Genomic DNA, 14,324 nt, shown 5'->3' on the forward strand with positions numbered 1-14,324 from the left:
CTTGTTCCAATTCTTTAATTTATTATGAAAAATTAGCAGAAGCTATGGGAGATACCTGCAGCTGTTGCCTATTTCAATAAGCTTAAGAACATCTTCAACACATTTGACTTCCCGTTCCTGTAATCCCACCACCTGGACTTGCTGTTTACCATCTTCTAACACTCTTAATTTTGTCTTCCTGTTCAACAAGTCAAAAACCTTGAGGGGAGGGGGAACAGAACAGTTAAAGAGGAGCTTTAAAAGACATTGTTGCTTCAAATCTCGTATCAAAATCTGCAAAGCATTCCATGCACAAACATGATTGGAAAGGAAGTGTAAAGAATTATTTGAAATAAAGATTTCAATACAAAAAGGAAAAATAAGCTGTGATAAGCTCACAGTCCTGTTTGTGAAAGAGAAATTCCACCTTCCTCAGAAAAAGATCAGGTATTTACCTTACCACTGTAGATCTCAAAAAATGTTGCATATACTTGAAGTTCCAACTTCTTATAATTTGGCTTCTTTAGCATTAAAAAGACATCTCGAGCTGTGAGTACATTTCCAAAACAAACAAAAAAAATCCAGTTGTGTATTTTCATTTAGTGAAGACTCATTAGTGCATAACAGTCTATTTTAGAGCATCTCTCATATTTTGTAAGTGTAACAGATTGGGTCAGTCAATCAAGTAAAATCACTGCCATTTAAACTGCCACATTAAGTTGGAAGATCCAGAAGACCCCAATCATCAGTAATATTTCTTAAATTTTTGAAGTTATATACATATATATTTACTGTGTAAAGACTACACACCTAAGAACTATTTTTTATTTTACCAAAACTCCACTGGAACATGTTTGTACAACAGGAAGTAGAAATGTATTGACCTCAACTAATTTGCAAAAAGCCAACAGAATATTAAAGTCTCACCTGCAAGTGCATATATTCCTTTAGAACAATCTTGGTTCTTTCCTGAAAAGTCACCACCCATAGTCTAAATTTAAAAAACAAACAAACAAACAAACAACCCAACACTATAAAGATCAGAACTGTATTATATTACAAAACTGTAACTTACATATTTGTTACTTATTAGAATTTATCAAAATGTATTGCACATAAAAAGAAGTGTATTGCTGACATGTAGAAGAAATACTTACATGGGTTTTTCCACTGCCTGTTTGTCCATATGCAAAACAAGTGGCCATTCCCCTTTCAAATATGGTCTCCACTAATGGTCGAGCTGTAAACCTTAAATGCAAAAACCAAAAGTACTTTAGAAGCTTAATTACTTTAAGATGCCACACTACTACAAGGGCACTATAAATTTAAAGGCCACAGGGAACAAAACTAGTTCTGTACTTTGAGAGGCCAAAGGGCATCCACATTAAATCCCAAACTAAAGAGGCTACCAGCTCTAAGGCATTAAAATGTCCTAAACAATTAAATGAAAGCTACAAGGTGTCTCATTTATTTCACAATGATATATATTTTCAGGGCCTGAAAGAGAATAATATTTCCTTGTTTTAATGATGCAACACAGCACAGCCTTCTACAAAGAGTTTGGAGCTCCCTCAAGAAGACAGCATTGGAAGATATGGAAGTAGGACAGTGCAGCAGACAAATATTTAAAATTTCCCTACACAAGAATTCCATTACAGTTTTGGCTTGTTTGGTTTTTTGGTGTTTGTTTTTTTTTTCGTGGTGGTTTTTTTTTTTCCCTAAATGAGCTTCCAAGACTGTCCTGGTTCGGGCCAGGATAAAGGTGATTTTCTGTCTTTTACTTTTGCTTTCAGCTAAGTCTCTTGTAAGAAGTTGCACTTGCTGAAATTAACAGCAAGTTTCTCAGACAGTGTGTGTTTCTAGGACTGATAACACTCGATGTTTATAGTTACTGCTAAAGACTGGTATGCAGAGCCAAGGACACTGCTCAGCTCTGAGGAAAACATAAAGAGGTCCCACCTGCATCCCTCCTTTGAGGAGGAACGGACAAGACAGATGCCAGAATTGACCAAACAGAGTATTCCATCCCATATACGTCATCCTCAGTATAAATTTGAGGGATCACGAGGGCCAAGCCAGATTTCCTCCCTCCAGCTTCTGGCTGCCTGCCCTTCCTGCCTTTCCTGCTTCCTTTTCCTTCACCCGGCATCCTGGAAGGATCCCGTCCGTTCGTCTGCCTGTGCTCCTGATCCGTGCCAGCCCTTATCTGTGTGTTCCTGCCTCCAGTTCCTGACTGCTGCCGAATCCAGGAGTCCAGCCTGGACTTTCCCAGGGCTGCCCTGCAGCCTCGGTGGTGACGTGAGAGCTATTGGGGGAAAAGGGGGGAGGAATGTGGTATCCGTTTTCTTGTATATATTTAGTAATTTTTTCTATTTATCATTACTGTTTCATTAAAGTTGTGTAGTTTAGTTTCCAACCCATAAGTCTCTCTCCCTTATTCTCTCTCCTTTCTTATCAGGGAGGAGAGAGAGATTAATAGAGAGCGTCTGTTACTCGGTTTAATTGCCGGGCCAGTGTTAAACCGTGACAGATTTATTGGCACCCAACGTGGGGCCCAAGCTAATTGGCTCGAGTCCAGTTTAAATTTTGACTAATTTGCCTGAATAGTTTGAATTCCCACTCCAGTTGAAGAATGGCTTCGTTGAGTGGGAATCAGACCTTTTCCTTTGGAAATTTCACAAGGTTGGAGATTAAACCCATCATGCCATACCTTTGGTGCTTAGGGTATGTGATCTGTTTATTTGCAGCTGGAATTGCTGTTAATATGTGGTTTTTCAATCGTAAGAGCTGCTTTAGAACCATCGTTGCAATATTGTCCTCAATATTGATGTATATCGTGGTGCATGGTGCAGTGGTGTTAGTAATTACATTTTCAGCCTTCTTTTGAGGAAATATACCTCTCTTGGGCTGAGTTCAATGGATTCTTGTCAAAATGGCATTATGCTTGTTATAGTTTTGAGCCTCCTGATTCTTGCAGCCATTGTTGTTCAGGTGTCTGTGAATATTTTCATGTGCTATCATATGTTAGTGAGGAATACCACAACTACAACTAGGGGAATGAGCACACCTCATAAAGAGAGCACCCCCATTTCTGCTGCTTCTCGCCCCCCCTCACACAAGGGCACAACTCAGATAAGTCCAGCCAGCATCGCCAGTGTTTCTGCTACAGCTGCAGCTGCTGTCTCTACCCCCACAGACACTGCTGCTGCTCAGAAAACGAGCCCTACTGCTGCTACTGCTGCTGCAGGCACCACAGCCTCTCCCCTTCAGCCCACACAGCTACTTGTTGACCCTGTAACTAGGAGAAAAGTAAAACAATGGAAATCACAAATGAGCCTTAACCCTTCCAAGTCTGAACAAGACGACCAGGTGATAGAGGAAATAGAGGATACTGCCTCTCCTCGTAGAGCAGCTAGAAGAGACTCTAAAGCAGAGTCAGCTGAGGACTCAGACTCAGAATCTGTTCAGTCCTATTCCATGAGAGACTTGCGTACTCTGAGAAAAGACTATAGCCGATTTCCAGGTGAACCACTTCTCTCTTGGTTACTCCGATGCTGGACGGACGGGGCTGCTACCATAACATTAACTCAGAAGGAAGCCAGACAGTTGGGATCCCTGGCCAGAGATGCAGGTATTGATCGAGCATTTGGGGAAAAGGCTGGAACCACTAGCCTATGGAAACTAAACTCTTGGCAGCTGTAAGGGAGAGATATCCCTATAAAGAGGAAATAGACTGCCCGCAGGTCAAAGCACCCACACTTGGAAAAGCTCTCAAGTATCTGGAGGAATTGGCTGTACGAGACGTGATCTATAATGCTGATGACATTGAAGATCCTTATCACGTACCGTGCCCTAGACCTATGATGCAAAGGTTTGTGCATGCTGCACCACCACCTTTTAACCATACACTATCAGTAATGCTATAGGTTCCTGGAGATTTGGATAGAACTGTGGGTGATGTGATTAAAACAGAACGAGAATGTGAAGATGCTGTCACGGCCCCTCGTCGGGCCTGGTCTCAGCTGCAAAGAGAACAGCTGAGAAACTGCATTCACCCTTTTTTCCTCAGATAAGCGGAGGACACCGCGTTGCAGCCATTAAGAGGAGACGCCCTCCTATGAGACAGAATCGATAGAAACAGAAATCAGTAAGAGGAATCCTATGGGCACTCCTGAGTGAGTATGGAGAGGACATGAAAAAGTGGGATCAGAAACCTACTGCTGTCCTACAGGACCAAGTATGTAAGTTGCTGGGTAAGGCGAAGGCAAAAGGAGGTCCTTCTAAAAAGAAGGCTGCTCAAATCTCTAGTGTGGAGTTACCCAATCCAAATATGCAGGTGACTCAAGATCCCTCTACATCAGGTGTGAGTACTGGGGATGCAAACTCCAGTAATGGATGTACTGACAATGCTGTATGTGCTCAAGCTTAGAGGTGCCCTGCCTCCAGCCAGGTGGAGGAGAGGGACAACCGATTTTATTGGATTGTGTGGATTCGATAGCCTGGCACATTAGAGCCACAAAAGTATAAAGCCTTGGTGGACACTGGTGCACAGTGCACACTAATGCCATCGAATCAGAAAGGGACAGAATCCGTCACCATTTCTGGAGTGACGGGGGGATCTAAAGAACTGAGTATTGTAAAGGCTGACGTGAGCCTCACTGGAATAAAGTGGCATAAACACCCTATAGTGACTGGTCCAGATGCTCCGTGCATCCTTGGCATAGACTACCTCATGGGAGGTGATTTTGAGGACCCGAAAGGGTACCGGTGGTCCTTTGGTATTGCAGCTATAAAGACTGAGAATGCAGGATGGCTGCATGCTTTGCTTGGCCTTTCAGATAAATCCTTTGTAGTGGGGTTGCTGAAAACTATTAACCAGCGGGTGCCAATTGCTACTTCAATAGTGCATCGAAGACAATATTGCACCAACAGAGATGCTGTGATCCCCATTCACAAGCTGATCCGGCAACTAGAGAGCCAAGGAGTGATCGGCAAGACTCACTCACCCTTCAACAGCCCTGTATGGCCAGTGAGGAAGCCTAATGGAGAGTGGAGGCTGACAGTGGACTATCGTGCCCTAAATGAGGTTACACCACCACTAAGTGCTGCTGTGCCAGACATGCTGGAACTTCAGTATGAGCTGGAGTCAAAGGCAGCCAGGTGGTATGCTACTACTGACATTGCTGATGCATTTTTTGCTATTCCTATAGCACTAGAATGCAGGGCACAGTTTGCTTTCACCTGGAGAGGTGTCCAGTACACTTGGAATAGACTGTCCCAGGGGTGGAAACACAGTCCTACCATCTGACATGGACTGATCCACGATACCCTGGAAAAGAGTGGAGCTCCAGAACATGTACAGTACATTGATGACATCATTGTGTGGGGTGACACAGCAAAGGAAGTCTTTGAGAAAAGTAAGAAGATAATTGAAATCCTTCTAGAGGCTGGTTTTGCCATTAAAAGGAGCAAGGTCAAGGGACCTATGCAAGAGATACAGTTTAAGTGTCAAGATGGGGGTTAAGTGTCAAGATGGACGTCGCCACATCCCAATGGATGTGATTAACAAAATAACGGCTATGGCCCCACCAACTACCAAAAAGGAAACTCAGTCCTTCTTAGGAACTGTTGGCTTCTGGAGGATGCATATTGCTGCTTATAATCAGATTGTGAAACCTCTCTACGAGGTTACCCGGAAAAAGAAAGACTTCAAATGGGGCTCAGAACAACAAGCTGCTTTTGAAAGTATTAAACAGGAGATTGTGCAGGCAATGGCCCTTGGACCAATTCGAACGGGGCCAGACATTAAAAACGTGCTCTACACCAGAGACGGAAGTGATGGTCCTACATGGAGCCTCTGGCAGAAAGCTCCAGGAGAGACTCGAGGTCGACCTCTAGGATTTAGGGGTCGAAACTACAAAGGCTCTGAAGCCAACTACACAGCCACTGAAAAAGAGATACTGGCTGCATATGAAGGAGTTAGAGCTGCTTCAGAAGTGATTGGTACTGAAGCACAGCTCCTCCTGGTGCCACGATTACCTGTACTGGGTTTTATGTACACAGGTAGAGAATCTTCCCTTCATCATGCCACCGATGCTACCTGGAGTAAATGGATTGCCTTACTCTCACAGAGAGCAAGAATAGAAAGACTCGATCATCCAGGAATTGTAGAAGTAGTAACAGACTGGCCAGAAGGCACACGCTTTGGAATGCCACCAGAAAAAGGGGTAAAACGGGCTGAAGAAGCCGCACCATATGACCAACTACCAGAGAATGAGAAACAATATGCTCTTTTCACTGATGGATCCTGTCGTCTGGTAGGAGGCCATCGAAGGTGGAAAGCTGCCGTATGGAATCCTACACGACTAGTTGCAAAAACAGACGAAGGAGATGGTGAATCAAGTCAATTTGCAGAGGTGAAAGCCATCCAATTGGCTTTGGACATTGCTGAACAAGAAAAGCGGCCGAGACCTTATGTCTATACTGACTCATGGATGGTAGCAAATGCCATATGGGGCTGGTTAAAGCAGTGGAAGCAAATCAACTGGCAACGTAGAGGTAAACCTATCTGGGCTGCTGAACTGTGCAAAGACATTGCTGCTTGATTAGAGAAACTTGATGTAAAAGTGCATCACCTAGATGCCCACGTACCTTCATATCGAGCTACTGAGGAACATCAAAACAACCAATGAGCAGATGAGACTGCTCAAGTGTTCCAAATAGATCTGGACTGGGACCATAAAGGTGAACTGTTTTTAGCTTAGTTAACTGTTTTTAGCACTTTTTAGTCTTGTGGCTCATGGATTCAAAAATACTTAAAATACAGCTTAAGCAAAATAATAATTTTTTTAAAGTAGCACATTTCTTAATAACATTTTACAGTACAGAAATATAGTGAGTAATTTTAGCATACTGAAGAAAACTGGAGTAACTTGTCATACTTCCTTTTTCCCCCCCACTGTGACCCTGATAGTTGTGGTGAGAGCAGATGACAATACATATCTTCCTCATAATTGTATTATTACATGAGGCCTTGAAGCAGATTATTCTTGATACAATATTTATTGTGACATATGAGGGAGAAGAAAAAAAGCCTGTACTGCTACACAGACTAGAGATTTACTGTTTCAGTTTGAATACAAGCAACTTTCAATATTTTCCCATATTACTATTAATTTATTATGTAACTAATAACAATTGTCCAGAAGAAACTAGGTACAAAAACATAACATTGTATGACAAAACCAGTCCTTATATTTGAACACAATGCTCACAAAGACAAATAACAAGAAGGAGGGAGATGACAAGAACTGGTTGTACAAGAGGCACATGTCACCAGCTAGATCACTCTTTAGTATCAAGTAAGAAAAAGATGCTACCAGTAGACGTAAAATCATTAAAGACATACATTTCCAAGGGCACAGCTTGGCTGTTTAGAAGTCTTTCATTAGTGTAAACTAACAGACTAAAAAGATTTTACTTTGCTGCCCTTCTCCTCTTGGTTATATCGAGTACAAGACACAAGTTTATATTTTCAAGGCCTTTTAATAATTCTCTTACTATGAACTTTCTCTTATCCACCAACATACTGTTAGCATCTAACACAAATCAGGATACAATGCCAACTTCCACTTCCTAGTTGCTGGATTAAAAACAAGAATTAAGATATTTGTTTGTCACTACTCCTTAAGGCTATGGGAAACACTTTTTAAGCATAAGAAAAATTACCGTAAACCAAATTCCTTTCTATTATCAACATTACTTGCAAAAATCTTAACAAAATTTAAATTGCGCACCAAGATTATAACTTGTCATGGTGTCTAACCTTGCCTGCTACTGTATCTAATCCATTTTGCGACTTACAAGGTAATCAGCTACTTCTAAACAAGTCTTTTAAAGCTCTGTGGGCATTATTCTGTTCCAACTGTTGAAGCAAAATGGAAGAATACAGGAAAATTGGAGATCCAAATACCTTGGGACTGAAGGTGTGTGTGTATCTTTGTTGCTGTTGTTTTTTAAATCAGAGAAAAACAACATTTTGAGCAAGATAAATTAGGTCTTTGAGCCTTCATGTTACATCAGGAAGACTGTTTCCAACAGCTAAACTATCTCGGGTATCTCAGCAACAGAACAAATACAACCTCTCTCTCTTTGTACTATTTTCCCCATCCTCTTCCGATTTGTTTGTCTCCTGAGGAGGCAATACATGCTAAAACCCAGAAAGGCAGGGCTTGGAGAAGGACTGAGAGCAAGACTGAGGTCAACAGAAGTGGAGATAATATTGCAGATGAAAATAAAAGTAAACTGACAAAAGAATTGAGATAGCAATATACATATCTGATAATACAGAGCTAAGTCCCACAGTTATTGACATGGGAGATACATAAGAAAAAAGATTCACCAGAAAATAGTGTATACACATACCTGTAAACCATTTCATTAGGAGCTGTGTCATCAAAGGCATAATCAAAACGAAAAGTTTGGTTTTCTAGGTACCTTGTTAAATCCACCTTTTGTTTTGGTTCATGTACCATCACAACATCTTTACTAGGAATTGTTATTACATCAAGGTCTTTCATTAAAGTTTCTATAAAATAAATGAAATTTATATATTTAAGTAGCAACACATCACTATTTTTTACATTTTTTCATTCTTCACACTCTTATAAGATTTCAGATAACAGAGACCCTCCAAGTAATAACACTACAGTGGACTTAGGCTTCTGATACCTAGACAATAATTTGCTAAATAAGAGATTTCATTTTGGAAGTCTAGTCATCCTACCCTACCAAGTGCTAGAAAATAAGGAAAAGTTGAATAAAGTTGATTAGAAAAACTAAGATCATTAATTATAGCAATATCATTATTACTTCATTTTAAAATTTTATCTTTTTATTTCCCTAAAATCTTAAAGTTATAGTCGTATGTTCACAGCTTTTAAAAAAACAAAACAAAACAAAACAAACTGCTTTCATTCTACACACATTTTCATTTGCGCATTCCTCCTGGAATCTAAAAGATACACCTTTAATATAGAATTTCTTTAAAGTAAAATCCTTTCTAAAAAGTATCCTGTAAGCAGAAAAATCTGAAAATGTTAATGATGCTTCCTATCACCAGGAATGAACAAAAGCCATCTAGATGCGACTTTAGTAGTCAGTTCCAAGGTTATAATTACTACACAGCACTACAATTCCTTGGTAATTGATGTATGAGATAGGACTCAGCAAAACAGAGAAACCAGTGATGCATGATATGCACAAAAATAAAGATCCTTTCTGTGTACAGTCAGGATTACTAATGTGTCATACTTGCATTTCTATGTAAAATTTCTTAGAGGCAAGCAATTCAAGAATTTGATGTGGCTTTATACAATCAGATAGAAATCTTTTCATCAGGTAACATACTGACCAAACAGTACAGTGCATGACATCCCAACAGAAATATGCATTCAAGTCACTATATAATATATAATCAGTTTTTCAACTCCACTACAATAAAATAAAATTATTCTGTAGTAATCACAGAGAAGAAATAAGGAATAGTGGCAAAAATATATATATAAAGGTCAATTATTTGCAGCAAAAGCTTTTTAGTTAAAGCAATCAAAACCTGTTTTTTCTTAAATTATTCTTGGGAACAAAACATTTTACAGAAACACAGAATTGTCAGAGTTGGAAGGGACCTCTATAGGTCATCTAGTCCAACTCTCCCATTAAAGCAGGATCACCTAGAGCACATTACACAGGACTGCATCCAGACAGGCTTTGAATATCTTCAGAGAAGGGGACTCAACAACTTTCCTGTGATCCAGTGCCTTATCACTCTCATAGTACAGAAGTTTTTTCTCATATTTAAATGGAACTACTTCTGCTGTTCCAGCTTGTGCCCGTTGCCCCTTGTCCTGTCACTGGTGCACCCACCCTTCAGATACTTGCAGGCATTAACAAGGTCTCCCCTCAGCCTTCTCTTCTCCAGGCTAAAGAGTCCCAGCTCTGGCAGTCTTTCACCATGAGATGCTCCAATCCCCTAATCATCTTTGTTGCCCTTTGCTGGACTCTCTCCACTAGTTCCCTGTCCCTCTTGAACTGGGGAGCCCAGAACAGGATGCATTATTTCAGCTGTGGCCTCACCAGGGCAGAGTAGAGGAAGAGAATGACCTCCCTCAATCTACTGGCCACCCTCTTCCTTACACAACTCAGGATTCCCTTGGCCTTCCTGGCAAGTATGACCCACTGCTGCCTCATGGATAATTTACTATCTATCAGGACCCCCAGATCATTCTCCTCAGAACTAATTGCCCCCAACCTTCATGTCCCCAACAAGACCCTCTTTGTTTGTTAACACCAGGTCCAGCAGCACACCTCCCCTCATAGGTTTCTCAACCAACTGCATCAGAAAGTTGTCATCAATACTCTGCAGGAACCTCCCAGACCGTACATGCCAGGCTGTGTTAGCTTTCCAACAAATATCAGGGTAACTGAAATCCCCCCATAAGAACCAGGGCCTGTGGTTGTGGGGCTACTTTCAGCTGCCTGTAAAAGGCCTCATCAACCTCCTCATCCTGATCAGGTGGCCTGTAGTAAACACCCACAACAGTGTCACTCAGCCTGCCCCTTAATTCTCACCCATAAACTGCCATTCTTCCTTCTCTCCTAGACAGAGCTCAATATATTCCAGGTGTTTTTTCACTTAAAGAGACACTCCACCACCCTGCTTTGATGACCTATCTTTCCTAAAGAGTACATAGCCATCCATGACAGCATTCCAATCATCTGACCTATTCCACCATGTCTCAGTAATTGCAATGAGAACATGACCCTGTGACCGCAAACATCTCTAGGTCATCGTGTTTGTTCCCCATACTGTGCCCATTGGTATAAATGCACTTCAGCTGGGTTAATGGTCCTACCACCTTTTTGAAGGCAGTAGCCCTAGCTTCCACCAGACAGCTCTCAGATTCTTCCATAGCTGCATTTACCTGTTCTCAGCTATTTGTTATGACAGCCTTGCTGATGAAAACTTGAAATAGTATCTCTGAAATCCACCAAACAATTATATAATATGTCGCTGAAAATGTCAATCTGAAGAGCTACTTCCTGCAAAGTCAATCCACAGAACAATTGGTGCTGACAACACCTAAAGACTTGGGTGATAATTCTGTTTGTGAGACTGACAGAAACTGATTGGTACACTTAATTTCTATTAAATTATTTGAACATCTTAAAGAATTTCAAAATACAGAACATGAAAGGGACAAGGTAATATTGTTGATGTGTTGTTATTACAGTAGGAGAAATATTTTTTTCTCTTCAGCAAATTATACAATGGAATCATGAATTTGTTTATACTCTTAATTTTTAAAACATGACATGAGAAATAGTTCCTTATGATCTTTGAAAATTAAAGTGCATGTTCTAAGAAGACTGTACTATATGGGTACTGGATTATGTCTATGGTTCCTCCTCAGCATTTCATTATTTTCTTTTTATTATAGCTTATTCTTAAAAATGCAAAATAACTTCAGTGCCAACCTCATTTTTACTTAAACAATCATCTTCCTACCAAAACCTCAGAACAATTTTTTAATAGCTCCAAATCACCAATACCCAAGATATGCAACTTACACAGAATCAAATCCCACTTCGGAATACAAAGTCATGCCTCATGACAATCTACTGTCACTTTGTTCAATTTCCCTTTGTCCACCTTCAGTGCAGATAGAAGGTAACATTCTCCCCAAATGTACCACATTTCTAAGTCATGTTTTATTAAAGATAACCTCAAATATTAAAACAGAATATAACTGCTACCAGACTTGAATATTGAATGTCCTTATTACATAGCTTGTGCAAAATAGTTTCAATTGACCAATTTTTGAGATTATGCATTCCTTTCAGATTCATAGAAGAAAAAAAACACAGAATCACAAGAATCATTACAGTCGGAAAAGACCTCTAAGATCACCCATGTCCAACTATCAACATTCCCCCGAACAAAAATTATATCTTTATATTTTAAATATATTTAAAATATATTTTATAAATATATATTTTACATATATTAAAATATATTTAAAATATATTTTTATACAGATATATGCATATCTGTATTACCCACTAGAACTTCTCCCTAAGAGCCTCATCTACAAGGTTTTCAAATATTTCCAGGGATGGCGATTCCACCACCTCCCTGGGCAGTCCGTTCAAACACCTAACTACTCTCTCAGTAAAGAAATTCTTCCTCAGATCTAGTCTAAACCTCCCCTGGTGCAACTTCAGGCCATTTCCTCTAGTCCTATCACCGTTCACTTGAGAGAAGAGGCCAGCACCTACCTCCCTACAACCTCCTTTCAGGTACTTGTAGACAGCAATAAGGTCTCCTCTCAGCCTCCTCTTCTCCAAAATAAACATTCCTAATTTCCTCTATCTCTCCTCATAGGACTTGTTCTCCAGACCTTTCACCAGCTTGGTTGCCCTTCTCTGAACTTGCTCCAGCAGCTCAATGTCTTTCTTGTAGCAAGGGGCCCAGAACTGAACACAGTACTCGAGGTGCAGCCTCACCAGTGCTGAGTACAGAGGCATGATCACTTCCCTTCTCCAGCTGGCCACACTATTCCTGATACAAGCCAGTATGCTGGGAGCCTTCTTGGCCACTTGGGCACACTGCTGGCTCATATTCAGACAGGTGTCAACCAACACCCCCAGATCCTTTTCTGCCTGGCAGTTTTCCAGCCACTCTTTGCCAAGCCTGTAGCGTTTCATGGGGTTGTTGTGACCCAAATGCAGGACCTGGCACTTGGCCTTGTTAAACCTCATTTTATTAGCCTTGGCCCACTGGTCCAGCCTTTCCAGATCCTTTTACAGAGCCTTCCTACCCTCAAGCATACCAACACTCCCACCCAACTTGGTGTCATCTGCAAACTTACTGAGGAAGCATTAAATCCCCTCATCTAGATCATTGATGAAGATATTGAACAGGACCGGCCCCAATAATGAGCCCTGGGGAACACCACTGGTGACTGGCCACCAACTCAATTTAACTCCATTGACTACAACTCTCTGGGCCCTGCCATGCAGCCAGTTTTTAACACAGCAAAGAGTACACCTGTCTATGTCATGAGCCGCCAACTTCTCTAGGAGAATGCTGTGGGAGACGGTGTCAAAGGCTTTACTTAAATCCAGGTAGACACCATCCACAGCCTTTCCGTTGTCCACTAGGCACCTCACCTGGTCATAGAATGCGACCAGGTTGATCGGGCAGGACCTGCCTTTCCCGAACCTATGCTGACTGGGCATGATGCCCTGGCTGTCCTGCACTTGCCATGTGAGCGTACTCCATATGAACCTCTCCATAATTTTTCCAGGTACCAAGGTCAGGCTGACAGGCCTGTAGTTCCCCAGATCCTCCTTCTTTTTGATAAGCGTCACATTGGCTAGCCTCCGGTCATCTGGAACTTCTGTTTACCATGACTGTTAGTCGATGATGGATAGAGGAAACCAGGGAAAAAGTAAAAAGTAAATGTTAAAATAAAAGGTAGGAGAAGCAGCGACATAGAGGGAAAAAATAGGACAAAAGAGAACTAACTGTATGCTAACATTAACAAATGTTTTTCATTTCCTATAGAATTCTCCCATTTTCCTCTGGATATGCTCCAAATAATACTCAGTGTGTAGTTCTGACAATACAAAAAAAAAATAAATGCATCCCATGTTTTTTTCAGTCAGAGAGATGTTCTTTGAGTCCTTTAGCTAAACAAAATATAACAAAATGAGGAGGAAAGAATAATCTTTCAAATCAACGTCAGCTTACTTAAGTGCTGGATTTAGACAGGCTGCAACCAGAAGCATTTGTAGGTCTTAATTTCCCACTGAAAATAACAAACCTCATAAATTGCAGGGATTGGGATTACACTGGAGTGTAAAACCTAAACTTTTTTTTTTTTTTAATACAGACTAGAGTCTGATCAATAGGCAGTGTATTAATTGTGCATTAAAAGAAGTCACTAGGGTGTGATTCCAGTACGTAGAAATAGTTCAGTGCCATTTCATATGCTCTTGGATATTCTGCCCAGCCTTGAGCAACAACTCCAGGAGATACAAGTCTCCAGTTTTTCTGTAACCCACTAGCTCTGTGAGGATGTCTTGGATGCTTTTGGGCACTCTACATGTCAGAAGACACCAACATTCAGGAACCTGAATTGTTTCCTTGATGTCTGATTCAAGACCACTTGAAAGTATAAATATACATGTATAAAAAAAGTGTGGAAATGTTTTCATTTGTTAGCTCAATGATCAGGAGATGACTGTAAGGATAGTTTAAAATAATGGTGATCCTAACACAA

The 14,324-nt window shown here is 40.8% G+C and overlaps 1 protein-coding gene across 1 annotated transcript in view; it reads right to left on the bottom strand.

Annotated features, from left to right (window-relative positions):
- LOC139789264 (kinesin-like protein KIF2A) overlaps positions 1 to 14,324 on the bottom strand; it is an 88,651-nt gene that overhangs the window by 25,778 nt on the left and 48,549 nt on the right. The window contains exons 9-13 of the mRNA XM_071729761.1: positions 8,404 to 8,566; positions 1,137 to 1,227; positions 907 to 970; positions 435 to 526; positions 56 to 198 (exon numbers count right to left, since the gene is read on the bottom strand). Of these exons, the coding sequence (XP_071585862.1) occupies positions 56 to 198; positions 435 to 526; positions 907 to 970; positions 1,137 to 1,227; positions 8,404 to 8,566 (553 nt within the window). The remainder of the gene's footprint in view (positions 1 to 55; positions 199 to 434; positions 527 to 906; positions 971 to 1,136; positions 1,228 to 8,403; positions 8,567 to 14,324) is intronic.

The sequence above is a fragment of the Heliangelus exortis genome, chromosome W, assembly GCF_036169615.1.
Source record: "Heliangelus exortis chromosome W, bHelExo1.hap1, whole genome shotgun sequence".
Classification (NCBI taxonomy): domain Eukaryota; kingdom Metazoa; phylum Chordata; class Aves; order Apodiformes; family Trochilidae; genus Heliangelus; species Heliangelus exortis.